Raw genomic sequence first — 16058 nt, 5'->3', positions numbered from 1 at the left:
ACTACAATACAGTAAAAAAAGGTTATGGTGGGTTGGGTGGTACGTGATGCCTAAAAGTCGATATGTAAACTGCGACAAATAAAAAATTAACATTATACAATCTGCGACAAAACCGATAAGATACATTATAGAAACTGCGAAAATTTGATTTATATAATATATAGATACTATGTACATACCAATACAATAACATATAGGTGTATACATGCATAATAAATATGTGTGTGTTATTATGTACATACCTATATTATTAATTTAATATGTTATGTTGGAGTCAAATTTGTTAGGAAAACCCAAATTTATTTTTAAGTTTTAACGCAATCTACTAAATTTCGGCTCCTTCACAGGTACAAGATTATCACAAGTTTGGTTAGTACGTGCTGTGTCGTGTAATATTGTATTTAAAATAGAACTTACAAAAAATGTTTAGCCAAAACGACAAACAATTTATTATTGGTGCTAAACAATTTTAAATTTAAATTTAAATATATTTCCAAAACAAGCGGTTATTCAACATGAATTTTCTCATAGAAAACATGCAGAGCCAAATTGGTTTTAAACAGCTAGAATATTAACTACAAGAAAAATCATTTTTGGTACATAATCTATAGCTATACTATGGCATATATATCTAATAATATATCTATAATTAAATGATTAACGTTTATGTGTCATCGTATCGGTTATAGTATTTATATATATTATATTGGGGAAAAGAAAAAGTCCCCGAAAAACAATACAAATTGGATTATTCTAAATAAAACTTATATAATCACTCTGTAAAATCGCAAATGTTTTAAAAAAAAACTAGTACACTTATAATAATATTAATAACTATAAGTATATAAGTATATAAAATAAACATTAAAAAAGATAATAGCCAACAATTATATGTCAGGAAAACTTTATACGTTTCAAAATAAAAAAATTTATATTACAAAAAAATAAATAAAATAAAATAAATTATTATCACTTTAACTTAATATTTTGAGCTTTAGCTTATAAAAATCTTCAAGTTCTATTTTATTTTCCCCAAAATTAGTACAGTTATATAATAATATTAATAATTGTGTATAAAAAAACCTGTATACGCAATTTTCATGTTTCCTTCATTAGATTTTAAAATTTTCATTAAAAAAAAAAAAAAATCTGTTTAATACTGTTTGACGTACGCTATCTTCATCTGTCACACACTCACGCCTATACTGATCTACTGCACTATACTATAATTATACTATACAAGAGATCACTGTATTTTACTTTATTATATCACTTTTTAACCGCCTATAATCTTTATATATATATTATATGTGTGTGTGTATAATCTACAGCCGATCTCAAAGGTAAAAACTAAAAACCAAAAATAATTATTGTTTTTATTAATTTTATTATCATCATTTTATCTACGGTTTTCCACAGCAACTTAACGTATATTAGGTATAAACTATAAGTCTATAAATGTATAATGTTAAGTGAATAGTAGATTTTATCATTTGATTTTTGATGTCTTACATCAAACTAACATATTATACAGTGACTAATGACTATATAAGTTTATATCATACATAGTGATTATATAAGTTTTATTTAAAATATTCTAATTTGTACTTTTTTTCCCCCGAGACTTTTTTTTTTACCATTATAATATAATATATAATATATAATAAATGGTCGCAGTCTGTATATTTTTAATTTCTTTCTTGGCGCAGTTTACATATCGACCTTTAGAAAAGGTGTAATTTTCTCACATTTTACCATCTCCGGTACGTGCCTGCTGCAGTACTTCCCCCTGGAGCTACGGCACTGATTGTACCTAATGTAAAGATTTTAAAAATTATCAATTTTTAAATATTTAATAATGTATTTTATTTTACAGTATTTACAATTTAGATAATAGTTTTAGTAATAATCAATTTTGTCTGAAACACATTTTATATTCTACGAAAATAAATTATTACCGAATTATTTAACTACTAATAATATATATAGCTTTTAATTTATAAGGATTTAAAATTTTGATTCGTAAAGTATAATAAATTATTAAAAAAAAAAAATCAACATAATATCATGGACTCTGGCATACTGCATAATTAAACAAAAATCAAAATGATATGAATATACCATTAAACAAATCGGACATCGTTCAATTATTAGTATTTTGGTATTATATTCTGTTAAAATGTTTAAATAAATAAGTTCGATATAAAGTTTATAAAGGTATGCATACGAGATATAACCGTATGCACTGTGCAGTCGTGCAGAGTATGCTACTGAATACATTGAAACTCCGAAAATGGTCCAATAATATCCCTTTGAATGGCCTTTACCCCTTTATGAACTTAATATCATTATCAATTTAATATTTTTATTTAAAAAAACAATATCGGTAAAATATTTTGATAAAATTATATAGGATTTCAAAACCAGTGGCGGGGCGAGGTAAAATTTATATGTGGGCGAAGTACACTTAAAGAGGACCTTTTTAAATTTTTTTTAGTAAACATTTTTTTAAGTAACAACAGTTGTTTGATAAATATTAAGATTTAGAATTTTTTAAAACAATACACTTTTGTATAGACACTTCTCCCATATTTCTCTATGGTTAATTATAAAGCCCTTTAGAACGCGAGGCCCTTTGAGGTGCGAGGCCGTGGGCAATGGCCCACACCGCCCACGCCTAGCGCCGCCACTGTTCAAAACCATTTTTACTGATTAAACGTCGATTTAAACTTTAGCCAGTAAGATGATTTTTAAAAAATTACTAACAAATGTTAAATGAGTAGAAAATGTGGTCTCATCGGTGCATTTTTTTTTTATAGAGAATAAATGCTAATTTTTTTTGTTGCTTATAGGTACTTTGAAATGAAGTTTGTGGACGCCTATATATTAAAACTGCTGTGTAAACTTACAAGTTTAGTATAAAAATTAAAACATTATGTACGATAATGAATAAAAATAGTATTTTTTTACAGACACTTGAATAAATGTATTATCGAATTGAAAATTGTTAATTTTTTGCGAAAAACAAAATTATTTTAGGAGTTGAAAAAATAATTTGGAACACAATTTATACTAAAGTATTAAAATGTGATTCATATGTTCGATTTACAAGGGATAAAATAATAAATAGATAAGATATAATGAATATTGAATACATTTTATTCATTTAAGTATTTTTATTTCCGAAAAATAATCAAAATATCTAATTTAAAGATTTAAAAAATATTGATGATTCATCTTTTACAAGGCTTTACAACCGAATTAATCCAACTTGAAACACCCTTAAAAACCCTTAAAAAATCAAACATTCAAAACCCGAGATAAAAGTTAAAAATAAATTAAATATAAACATTTTAATATAAAATGTTAACGAAATTAGATAAATACATGAAAAATAACGTTTTCATAATGATCTTGAAATTCAAAAATATTATTTGTGATGACTATACTACTAACTTATATGTACATTATTACATATATCTTTTTATTAAATAAAAGAGTTTTGAATTACCGTTGCAACCAAATATTGTATTGATAGAATATTACAAAATGTATGCATTTCTGATAATGTAATGAAACACGATTAGTATAGAACTATAGCGTGATTAAAGTCGACAAGACTATAGATATTGCATTGCAAGATATTAACAGTAAACAAGAAGGGTCATATATACTGTTATTAATTTATGATGAATCTTAAAAAGTCGAATCTCAAAAAATTAATTTTCAACTGGTTAGAAACTCATTTAGACTAGTGTTTATCGTTTATGTATATTATAAATCATGTATTTGTTTATTTATTTATATTTTTATTAATTATTGTATTAATCACTAGATTTTGTAACTCTCTACCATCATCATAAGCTTGCTTACAGGTGGTAGATAGATTCATTTTATTATTATATTATTGTAAATTTGCTCTTTTGAGCTATGTATAATTTATTATAATAAAAAAAAAAAAAAAAAAAATGATCCCTTACATATATCTAACACTTGATAGGTACACGTGAAAGTTGAGACATTACATTCAAATTAAAAAAAAAATTACAATTCCCAATGAGACTTTCATTAAAATCATCCTAACAGTTTATAAGTCACCAAGCAAAACTTTGAGAAAGCCGGATTATTTATTTTTACATTATTTAAATATATAAAAAGTGGAATCGCAATTGAGTGCAAATCTGAAAAGAAATCAATTTAAAATATTGTAAATAATGAGTGAGGCATTATAATAATATGTGTGTATAAATTATACACATTTTTAAAATGTTAATAGAAGTTATTATTTATAATTATATGGATTTTTTTCAGATTTCTTATATTAAAGTTATAATTTTTAACTCGCAAAAAAAAAAGATTGAAGAGTGAGCGTGTTAAGGGGTCCTAAATTTATCTACAAAATAAATGCATAATTTGAACTAATCTTGTCAACATTTTTCATATTAATAATGCCTATGGATTTTTATGCTTTTAAATTTCCATAAATATAACTTTGAGTAAAATTTTTTAAATGTGCATTCTTATTTTGGTCAAGTGATAATTTACTCGTTTTTTGGTTAGCTGAACAAATTATCAAAAAAAAAGTTGTTGTTGATTATTAAAATGTTTGATTATTTGAAAAACGATGGAATGACATCTTTAGATCATAGCACTGCCTTATGATATAACAATGTGTGTTTGGGTGTAATATTCTGAAATTTACAATGAATCCATCTATGATTTGTTAATAACTTATTCAGCTAACCAAAAACGACCAAATTATCACTTGACCAAAATAAGAATGTACATTAGAAAAATCTTACTCGTGTGTTTGTTCATTCTGCTGAAGAAGCATAATATAACGTAAAGTAATGTCTTTTGGAAGAAAACATTTAAGAATTACTAGATAACTCGTCTTTACGTACCTAATAGTATAATATTAATATTATATAATTCACAATGAGACAATTATAAATATTATACAACAATAAAATAAACAAATATAACGGAGATTCGTAGGTATATTGTATGTGTGTGCGCGTGTGTGTGTGATCGGCCGGAAACGGCGGCGACTATGTTCTCGTCGAGTTATTGGGCCTCAAAAGTCTTAATTAGTCTAATAAAAATAACCCTTTAAACTATTAGTGCCTATTCTTATTCAATTTAAATTCCTAAATAAACATTAAATCATGTATGCAAAATACTAATTTAAGTGATATTGAAATGTTCAATTTTTTAGAGTTTTTTCAGTAAAATTGAGTATAAATCTTTAATTAATGATTGAATATTTGATTCTATCAAAATCTGCATAAAATAAATTGTGTCTATGTATTTTTAATTTTTTTTTTTTTTATTACTATATGAAAAATTTGTTGTTATTGGTATTAAAAAAAAAAAAAAATTGAATAGGTAACAACAAAATTGTATGTATTAATTTCCACAAAAAACGGTGTTTAACGAACTTCATTAACATTTTTTGAACGTCAAACGCTTTACGCTTATAGATGAAAAATGGCCACGTCTTCGATAATTTTTAATAGCTATAACTATCAACTAATCAGAAATTTTCCTGATTGTTGAGTTATTTATATTTTTAATTACAATCCATTAAGACAAATTAAATCTAATAATCGCATTTATACAAAAATTATTAACAATAACATTATATATTTATATAATATAGTATAAATATTAAATATGTATCATTATATTAATTACTAATATAGGAAATGCAATGTTTTCGGAAAAATTTAATGAACCTATCGTAATATTAATAGTAAAATAAATCACTTTAATATCAATCTCAATAAACATATTATTATGGAATATACAGTGAATTATATAGGAATAATATAGTGATATAGGTAATGCAGATATACGTAGTCTGACAGATCATCTCCGCTCTGAATCAAAATTCGTTTACAATGATATATCAAATTAAACAATTACTCGTCACCAAATGTAGATCAGTGGTACACATTTACCCTCATTTCTGTTTATTTTATACAGTCGAGATTTCTCGAAGTTGAAGGGAGATAAAAATTCGCTTCGAGATATGTATGATTTGAGATATCTAACTCGAATTAATATTAATTTATATATAATTCTTGAGGAAAAAAAAAAAATTCAAGTTGTCAAATTTTTTGAGTTATCACGACTCGACTGTAATTATAATATAATACAAACTATAAGTAATAAATGATCGGCCTATGCCCTTTGATAATTTTTTCGTTTACAATATTAAATTCATCGTTGAATTCAAATTTAAACATAATTTAGGTAAAAGGGCGTAGAATTGGTTAAATCTCCTCACACAAATTATTTGAACCCCCTTAGATATTTTTGTGTAATCGTGTATACGCATAATATTGTTTACAATATTTTTGTTAGTCAGTTTTAAAAATAACAATGAACTAATGTAAATAAGCACGGAATATAACTATTTGAATAGTTGACAATATAGGCGACGACAAAAATATGTACGTTTTATGTATAAAACTATACTATAAATGCCGTCATGTATTATTTTTGTTACTAGCATGTAAATAATAAATACTTAAATAAATATTTTAACCATCTTTGTTTAATGTTATTGAATAAACTTAGTTGTGAGTATGCGATTCCGTTAAAGTTCATCATTATAAAAGACGCTATACTGCAGTAGTATATTTCATTATATTCGCTTTTCAGTGTTCGGAGGACTTTACTTGTACCTACCTATTAACTTATTTCGTAGTACGAGTAATTTTCAAAACTAAAATGATTTTCTCTAAACGAAATTTATTTGTCATTACTTTAACAGCTTTTATTGTTTCTGACATGACTACTAATGCAGATCCTTTAGAAAAAAAAGAAGCTGGTAAATTTTAAATTATTAACAATTATTATAATAATATATCGTAACTCGTTGATAAAATTATAAAAATAACACAATTACTTTAACAGAATACCTATACATATTTATATGCTTGTTATATGAAAAAACGTGTTTAATTTATATTTTTTTATTTATATTGTTGTTTACTATATATTATTGGTTTTAAAAATATATATGTTTATTGACTAAGATCTTACACGTAGGCAAATTTAGCCCAGAATTACAATTATTGTTGTTAATTTGACCTATGATAACTTATGATTTAAGCATCAAATATATTAAAAATTAAACATAATTTTTTATAATTTAATATAACTACCTAGGAAGTAGGTAGTTATTATATTATATCAGTTTATATTTAATCTAGGCTATTAGGTACCTAAAATAATGATAAATATTAAGTAAAATTAACTTATAATTATTAATATTATACACTTATAATGAATGAGTTTATAAATATTTTAAGTTTGTAGCTAATGAAGCTCTTGTATACGATACAGTTATAAATTTAAGATCAATAGATTGAAATTAAACCACCCGATAACAGAATTTTTGACTTTATAATTTATATTATATGGTACCATACTTTATTTCCTTTGCATCTCTAGTTTTAGCGTGTACGTTGATGATCGGTTAATTTTACCGACACGGCGATAACATAAAACTTATCGCAAATTATTAGCAATCATTACAATTATAATTATATTATTAGTATTATCTTGTGTAAAGGTTAATTATAATATTGGCTGTACTCAGAATAGTTCGTAGGTATCAACTATATGTAGGCATGAAATCGTATTTTGAAACTGCTTTTAATTGTTTTAACTTTAATACTATATATTGTGATTTAATATGCCACTTTACAGACATTTCCTCTAAAAATATTGTAATTGATTTTAGGAATAGGAGCTTACAATAGTGGCGATTTCACCATATTTACCCCCATGCCGGTTACCAAATGGCCTGTTGCGAAATCGGGCGATAAGTATTTTTACATTGGAACATTTTTTAAGGTAACTTTAACTAGTTTTATTACTAGTTAGAAATATACATTCGATAAATTGTTATGATTTGCGTAGATATATGCTAACAAATAACAGTTAATAATTATTGTTAATTGTTAGCGTTGTTACGATTTGTGAGTCAATTCACTCTAGTATATTAAGAGTAACTTTTTCTAAAATAATGAAATAAATAATAAAAAAAAATTTAATAACTTCATAACTTCCCACATGCCGTTTACCAAGATGGTAGTGACATACTTTTGTATTATCCTGGTTTTTATAGTGCTATAATTCGTTTTATATCGTGCCTACATATCATTTTATTTTGTACTGTTTACAATTAGGCTGATTGGTTCAAATCCATGGCGTTTTGCAATCTTCATGGAATGCGATTGGCTAGCATTACCACTGAACAACAAAATAAGGATCTGGTGCAACAGTTGGAAAACTTCGGTAAGAACATACTTGAAATAATTATATGATGTACTTGAGAATATATGAAATTTTACATTTAATATATTCTATTATGTACATTAAACACTCACACACGAGTATTTATTCAGTGACCGGTTTTATAAATGTTGTAATTTTATTTTTTAGGTTATGGTCAAGATTCTCATTTTTGGACCTCTGGTAACGATCTATCAGTTGAGGGCACGTTCGTTTGGTCAGGCAACGGCCAAAACTTCGGACGGTATACCAATTGGCTGGCCGGCGAACCAAACAATACCAAAGTGGACGACAAGGATGAAGACTGTGTAGAATATTGGTATAAAGGAAATGAAGGTTTCAAATGGAACGATCAGTTTTGCACTTTCCAAGCAAATTTTATATGTGAATTAGTGAACTAAATAAAATACAAAAAAAAAATGGTTACCAACATGATTGTAATTTAAAAATGTTTATTTTTAATGGTTGTAAAAAAAAAGAACTATTAGGTTTAAAATATGAATATTACTTTATAGTTTGTCAAATCAATACAAAATATTATTAAACACAATGTATTCCAAAAATATTTCAAGAATAAAAAATAATTATAATTTGATGAAAATGATTTAATGTGTTTAATCGGTTTCTATAAGATGTTATGCAATACACTTACGCCAAATACTTTATTTGAAATTCATTTGCATATCCTAATTTATATATATCGAATCAAAAAAATAAAACCGTTCAAAAAATATATGAAATTATATTTATTTCACAACAACTATGTTGTTATACAATTAACTGAGGACGGAATAATTAAAATCTAAAACAGTGGTTCTCAACCTTTTTATTTTTTAGTAGTGCGGACCAGCAATTTTGTAAAAAATCTTTGAAACCAATTGCAATGACTAATAGCACACCTATATACGTACGAATGTGTGTATATAATATATATAATGTTATAAGGTATCTATCAAAAAAATTAAAATATTTAATAATATTATTGAACGTTTTACACGTTAGTCATGTTAATATTATATAGTCCACGGCCCCCAAGACCCAGTTCCATGCTGCCCGCGGACCATGGGTTGGGAACTGCAGCTCTAAAAAATATTATAATTAAATACAATGCATAGTTTCACGGTTTATATCACAAAAAGGAAGATGATTATCAATATTCAGTAATCATCTAACATAATATAAAAAAAATAAAAAATTACGAGCAAGATCACTTATTATAAAAAAAAAAAGACCAATTATTATTATTGAACACTATAAAAATACAATGACATTTAAGATAAAATAAAATATTTTACGATGTTCAATACATTAGGCTACTTTGAATTGTATGTTTTTTACAATATGTAGGATGACAATTAACCAATATTTAGAAACTAATATCTGCAATAAATAGACCAACAAGCTTCATGTGGGTCCCCTCACACGTCGGGATACCCGGAAACGAGAAAGCTGATACTATAGCTTATGAAGCCACCTCATCTCCTTCTTCCACAAAGATAAACATACTAACTTCATCCGACACCTTCAACATCATACACCATAAATTAATGGAAGAATTGCAAAAATTTTGGTCTAACCTTCCCCTTTCTAACAACTGAGAAACGTAAAATTGTTTATTAAAAAATTAAAATATCCCCCTAACACAAAACGAAGATAGGAAGTAAACATTAGTAGAGCTAAAATAGGCCACTCACACTTAACACATGCGTATCTCATAAGAGAAGGACCTGCCCCAATATGCGACACTTGCAAGTAGACACTAAAAATAGAACATATTATCATAAATTGCGCCAAATACACTGAAGCCCGCAAGATCCTCAAAAACCCCATCACACTCCACCAAACACTCAACGAAGACAATACGGACGCAATCAATCTTTTCTTTAACAACATAAACATAAGTAATAAATTGTAAACACACTTAACATGTCAATATTTGTAAAAATTATAATGTATACCCCTTTATATTAATCTAATGCAAGCTAAAGACCTTTGAGGTTGAAGTCTTAAAAAATATAAAAAAAAAAAAAAATTAACCAATACAAATAAAATCAATTACAATTATTATTTTTAAAAATGGAGCTGGAGATGTTCGTTCAAAAATTATAATAAAAATATTTATTAAAAAAGCAACTACTTGATAACGACTTATAGTCCTACTTAGACTTCTTCCTAAGAAAACAAATTCATAAATATTATACAATGTAGGAATTGCATATTGCTCTGTATGCTCTCAATTTATAGCAGACCTAGCTAGAAATCTGAAGTATACAATGGCGTGTCAAAAAATTGAAAATTAAAAATGGACATTTTGCAAATTTTGCCAATTTTAGATAAAAAGGTGCATATTTCATTGATTTTATAAGCATATTATGCATTATATTTAATATTTTTCTGAAAAAATTGATTTTTTTTTCTTTCTTAACCTGTATATTTAAATGTATTTAGATGTATTGTTATTTTTGTCTGATGCAGCACCTTACATGAAAAAGGCAGGTGACACTATAAAAGTTCTCGATCCTAAAATAATACACGTAACATGTTTAACGCATGGATTGCACAGAGTTGCAGATGAAGTTCATGTAAATTACTCTAAAGTAGATAAACCAATGTCAAGTGTAAAAAAGATTTTTTTAAAAGCCCCTTCATGAACTGTATTATTTAAAACTGTAAATCCTGGAATACCTCTTCCTCCGGAGCTAATTTTATTTTCAGTTCAATAAGATGTCAACATGCCAACCAGATATAATTTTTTTTTTGTTATAAATAGTTTTTATGTATATTATTACTTTATTTGCAACATATGATGTATTTTATTTTTGGAATTTAGAATAATTTTTTTGCATTTTTAGCATTTTTAATATATGTTTTGCAATTGTTTTGTGCATATTTTGCCTTTTTTAGCTCCTACAACTTCCGAGCACTATAGTTATGAACTTATGAATGATAATAAGGCAAAAAAAATAAAATTTATAATTGTCTTGTAGTACCAGATAATGATAATTTTTGTACACTAAATTTAGTTCATTGGTTGTTACAATGCTTATTAAAGTCAGTGTACAGTGCTTATTAAATAAAATGATTTGATAGGTAGTCTAACATAAATTGTAATGAAATGTTTAATTGGTGTACACGTATTAAGATCGACGTTTCTTTCAGATTACTTTCTCCGGAGAGGGAGGCGTTTAAAAAATCAGTCAATACTCAATTATATCACATTAAAAAAAATAAATGTTTTGATAATAGTTGTTACCTCTTATTATGATGTGAACAGTATAATTAAATACACAACGTTTCACAATTAGTACCTACGCTCATATAGTATTATTACATACCCAATTTATTTTTAGATACATTGTGTTAAGTTATATATAGGAAGATAAAAAAAAAAACCAAATAAATGCATAATTTGAACTAATCTTGTCAACATTTTGGTTGGCTGAACAAATTATCAAAAAAAAGTTGTTGTTGATTATTAAAATGTTTGATTATTTGAAAAACGATGGAATGACATCTTTAGATCATAGCACTGCCTTATGATATAACAATGTGTGTTTGGGTGTAATATTCTGAAATTTACAATGAATCCATCTATGATTTGTTAATAACTTATTCAGCTAACCAAAAACGACCAAATTATCACTTGACCAAAATAGGAATGTACATTAGAAAAATCTTACTCGTGTGTTTGTTCATTCTGCTGAAGAAGCATATATAATATAACGTAAAGTAATGTCTTTTGGAAGAAAACATTTAAGAATTACTAGATAACTCGTCTTTACGTACCTAACAGTAGAATATTAATATTATATAATTCACAATGAGACAATTATAAATATTATACAAAAATAAAATAAACAAATATAACGGAGATTCGTAGGTATATTGTATGTGTGTGCGCGTGTGTGTGTGATCGGCCGGAAACGGCGGCGACTATGTTCTCGTCGAGTTATTGGGCCTCAAAAGTCTTAATTAGTCTAATAAAAATAACCCTTTAAACTATTAGTGCCTATTCTTATTCAATTTAAATTCCTAAATATACATTAAATTATGTATGGAAAATACTAATTTAAGTGATATTGAAATGTTCGATTTTTTAGACTTTTTTCATTTAAATTGAGGATAAATCTTTAATTTATGATTGAATATTCGATTCTATCAAAATCTGTATAAAAATAAATTGTGTCTATGTATTTTTAATTTTTTTTTTTTTTTTTATTACTATATGAAAAATTTGTTGTTATTAGTATTAAAAAAAAAAAAAAAAATTGAATAGGTAACAACAAAATTGTATGTATTAATTTCCACAAAAAACGGTGTTTAACGAACTTCATTAACATTTTTTGAACGTCAAACGCTTTACGCTTATAGATGAAAAATGGCCACGTCTTCAATAATTTTTAATAGCTATAACTATCAACTTATCAGAAATTTTCCGGATTGTTGAGTTATTTATATTTTTAATTACAATCCAATAAGACAAATTAAATCTAATAATCGCATTTATACAAAAATTATTAACAATAACATTATATATTTATATAATATAGTATAAATATTAAATATGTATCATTATATTAATTACTAATATAGGAAATGCAATGTTTTCGGAAAAATTTAATGAACCTATCGTAATATTAATAGTAAAATAAATCACTTTAATATCAATCTCAATAAACATATTATTATGGAATATACAGTGAATTATATAGGAATAATATAGTGATATAGGTAATGCAGATATACGTAGTCTGACAGATCATCTCCGCTCTGAATCAAAATTCGTTTACAATGATATATCAAATTAAACAATTACTCGTCACCAAATGTAGATCAGTGGTACACATTTACCCTCATTTCTGTTTATTTTTATACAGTAGAGATTTCTCGAAGTTGAAGGGAGATAAAAATTCGCTTCGAGATATGTATGATTTGAGATATCTAACTCGAATTAATATTAATTTATATATAATTCTTGAGGAATAAAAAAAAATTCAAGTTGTCAAATTTTTTGAGTTATCACGACTCGACTGTAATTATAATATAATACAAACTATAAGTAATAAATGATCGGCCTATGCCCCTTTGATAATTTTTTCGTTTACAATATTAAATTCATCGTTGAATTCAAATTTAAACATAATTTAGGTAAAAGGGCGTAGAATTGGTTAAATCTCCTCACACAAATTATTTGAACCCCCTTAGATATTTTTGTGTAATCGTGTATACGCATAATATTGTTTACAATATTTTTGTTAGTCAGTTTTAAAAATAACAATGAACTAATGTAAATAAGCACGGAATATAACTATTTGAATAGTTGACAATATAGGCGACGACAAAAATATGTACGTTTTATGTATAAAAACTATACTATAAATGCCGTCATGTATTATTTTTGTTACTAGCATGTAAATAATAAATACTTAAATAAATATTTTAACCATCTTTGTTTAATGTTATTGAATAAACTTAGTTGTGAGTATGCGATTCCGTTAAAGTTCATCATTATAAAAGACGCTATACTGCAGTAGTATATTTCATTATATTCGCTTTTCAGTGTTCGGAGGACTTTACTTGTACCTACCTATTAACTTATTTCGTAGTACGAGTAATTTTCAAAACTAAAATGATTTTCTCTAAACGAAATTTATTTGTCATTACTTTAACAGCTTTTATTGTTTCTGACATGACTACTAATGCAGATCCTTTAGAAAAAAAAGAAGCTGGTAAATTTTAAATTATTAACAATTATTATAATAATATATCGTAACTCGTTGATAAAATTATAAAAATAACACAATTACTTTAACAGAATACCTATACATATTTATATGCTTGTTATATGAAAAAAACGTGTTTAATTTATATTTTTTTATTTATATTGTTGTTTACTATATATTATTGGTTTTAAAAATATATATGTTTATTGACTAAGATCTTACACGTAGGCAAATTTAGCCCAGAATTACAATTATTGTTGTTAATTTGACCTATGATAACTTATGATTTAAGCATCAAATATATTAAAAATTAAACATAATTTTTTATAATTTAATATAACTACCTAGGAAGTAGGTAGTTATTATATTATATCAGTTTATATTTAATCTAGGCTATTAGGTACCTAAAATAATGATAAATATTAAGTAAAATTAACTTATAATTATTAATATTATACACTTATAATGAATGAGTTTATAAATATTTTAAGTTTGTAGCTAATGAAGCTCTTGTATACGATACAGTTATAAATTTAAGATCAATAGATTGAAATTAAACCACCCGATAACAGAATTTTTGACTTTATAATTTATATTATATGGTACCATACTTTATTTCCTTTGCATCTCTAGTTTTAGCGTGTACGTTGATGATCGGTTAATTTTACCGACACGGCGATAACATAAAACTTATCGCAAATTATTAGCAATCATTACAATTATAATAATATTATTAGTATTATCTTGTGTAAAGGTTAATTATAATATTGGATGTACTCAGAATAGTTCGTAGGTATCAACTATATGTAGGCCTTTAAGCGTATTTTGAAACTGCTTTTAATTGTTTTAACTTTAATACTATATATTGTGAATTAATATGCCACTTTACAGACATTTCCTCTAAAAATATTGTAATTGATTTTAGGAATAGGAGCTTACAATAGTGGCGATTTCACCATATTTACCCCCATGCCGGTTACCAAATGGCCTGTTGCGAAATCGGGCGATAAGTATTTTTACATTGGAACATTTTTTAAGGTAACTTTAACTAGTTTTATTACTAGTTAGAAATATACATTCGATAAATTGTTATGATTTGCGTAGATATATGCTAACAAATAACAGTTAATAATTATTGTTAATTGTTAGCGTTGTTACGATTTGTGAGTCAATTCACTCTAGTATATTAAGAGTAACTTTTTCTAAAATAATGAAATAAATAATAAAAAAAAATCTAATAACTTCATAACTTCCCACATGCCGTTTACCAAGATGGTAGTGACATACTTTTGTATTATCCTGGTTTTTATAGTGCTATAATTCGTTTTATATCGTGCCTACATATCATTTTATTTTGTACTGTTTACAATTAGGCTGATTGGTTCAAATCCATGGCGTTTTGCAATCTTCATGGAATGCGATTGGCTAGCATTACCACTGAACAACAAAATAAGGATCTGGTGCAACAGTTGGAAAACTTCGGTAAGAACATACTTGAAATAATTATATGATGTACTTGAGAATATATGAAATTTTACATTTAATATATTCTATAATGTACATTAAACACTCACACACGAGTATTTATTCAGTGACCGGTTTTATGAATGTTGTAATTTTATTTTTTAGGTTATGGTCAAGATTCTCATTTTTGGACCTCTGGTAACGATCTATCAGTTGAGGGCACGTTCGTTTGGTCAGGCAACGGCCAAAACTTCGGACGGTATACCAATTGGCTGGACGGCGAACCAAACAATACCAAAGTGGACGACAAGGATGAAGACTGTGTAGAATATTGGTATAAAGGAAATGAAGGTTTCAAATGGAACGATCAGTTTTGCACTTTCCAAGCAAATTTTATATGTGAATTGGTGAACTAAATAAAATACAAAAAAAAAATGGTTACCAACATGATTGTAATTTAAAAATGTTTATTTTTAATGGTTGTAAAAAAAAAGAACTATTAGGTTTAAAAAAATGAATATTACTTTATAGTTTGTCAAATCAATACAAAATATTATTAAA

General features: G+C 26.0%; 2 protein-coding genes across 2 annotated transcripts; both read left to right on the top strand.

Moving 5' to 3' along the window:
• Positions 1-6647: 6647 nt before the first annotated feature.
• Positions 6648-8939, top strand: LOC132930468 (C-type lectin 37Db-like). Its single transcript, XM_060996356.1, has 4 exons — positions 6648-6838; positions 7757-7869; positions 8205-8313; positions 8461-8939. Exons 1-4 carry the CDS (start codon positions 6739-6741, stop codon positions 8709-8711), a joined length of 573 nt encoding a protein of 190 aa, XP_060852339.1. The 5' UTR covers positions 6648-6738; the 3' UTR covers positions 8712-8939.
• Positions 8940-13848: 4909 nt separating this feature from the next.
• Positions 13849-16058, top strand: LOC132930607 (C-type lectin mannose-binding isoform-like). The gene is made up of 4 exons (XM_060996561.1): positions 13849-14039; positions 14959-15071; positions 15407-15515; positions 15663-16058. The coding sequence occupies exons 1-4, from the start codon at positions 13940-13942 to the stop codon at positions 15911-15913; spliced, it is 573 nt and encodes a 190-aa protein (XP_060852544.1). The 5' UTR covers positions 13849-13939; the 3' UTR covers positions 15914-16058.

This window comes from Rhopalosiphum padi, chromosome 4, assembly GCF_020882245.1.
Source record: "Rhopalosiphum padi isolate XX-2018 chromosome 4, ASM2088224v1, whole genome shotgun sequence".
NCBI classification, from domain to species: domain Eukaryota; kingdom Metazoa; phylum Arthropoda; class Insecta; order Hemiptera; family Aphididae; genus Rhopalosiphum; species Rhopalosiphum padi.
Note: the sequence above shows the minus strand (reverse complement) of the source record. Positions and strands in the feature narration are given on the sequence as shown.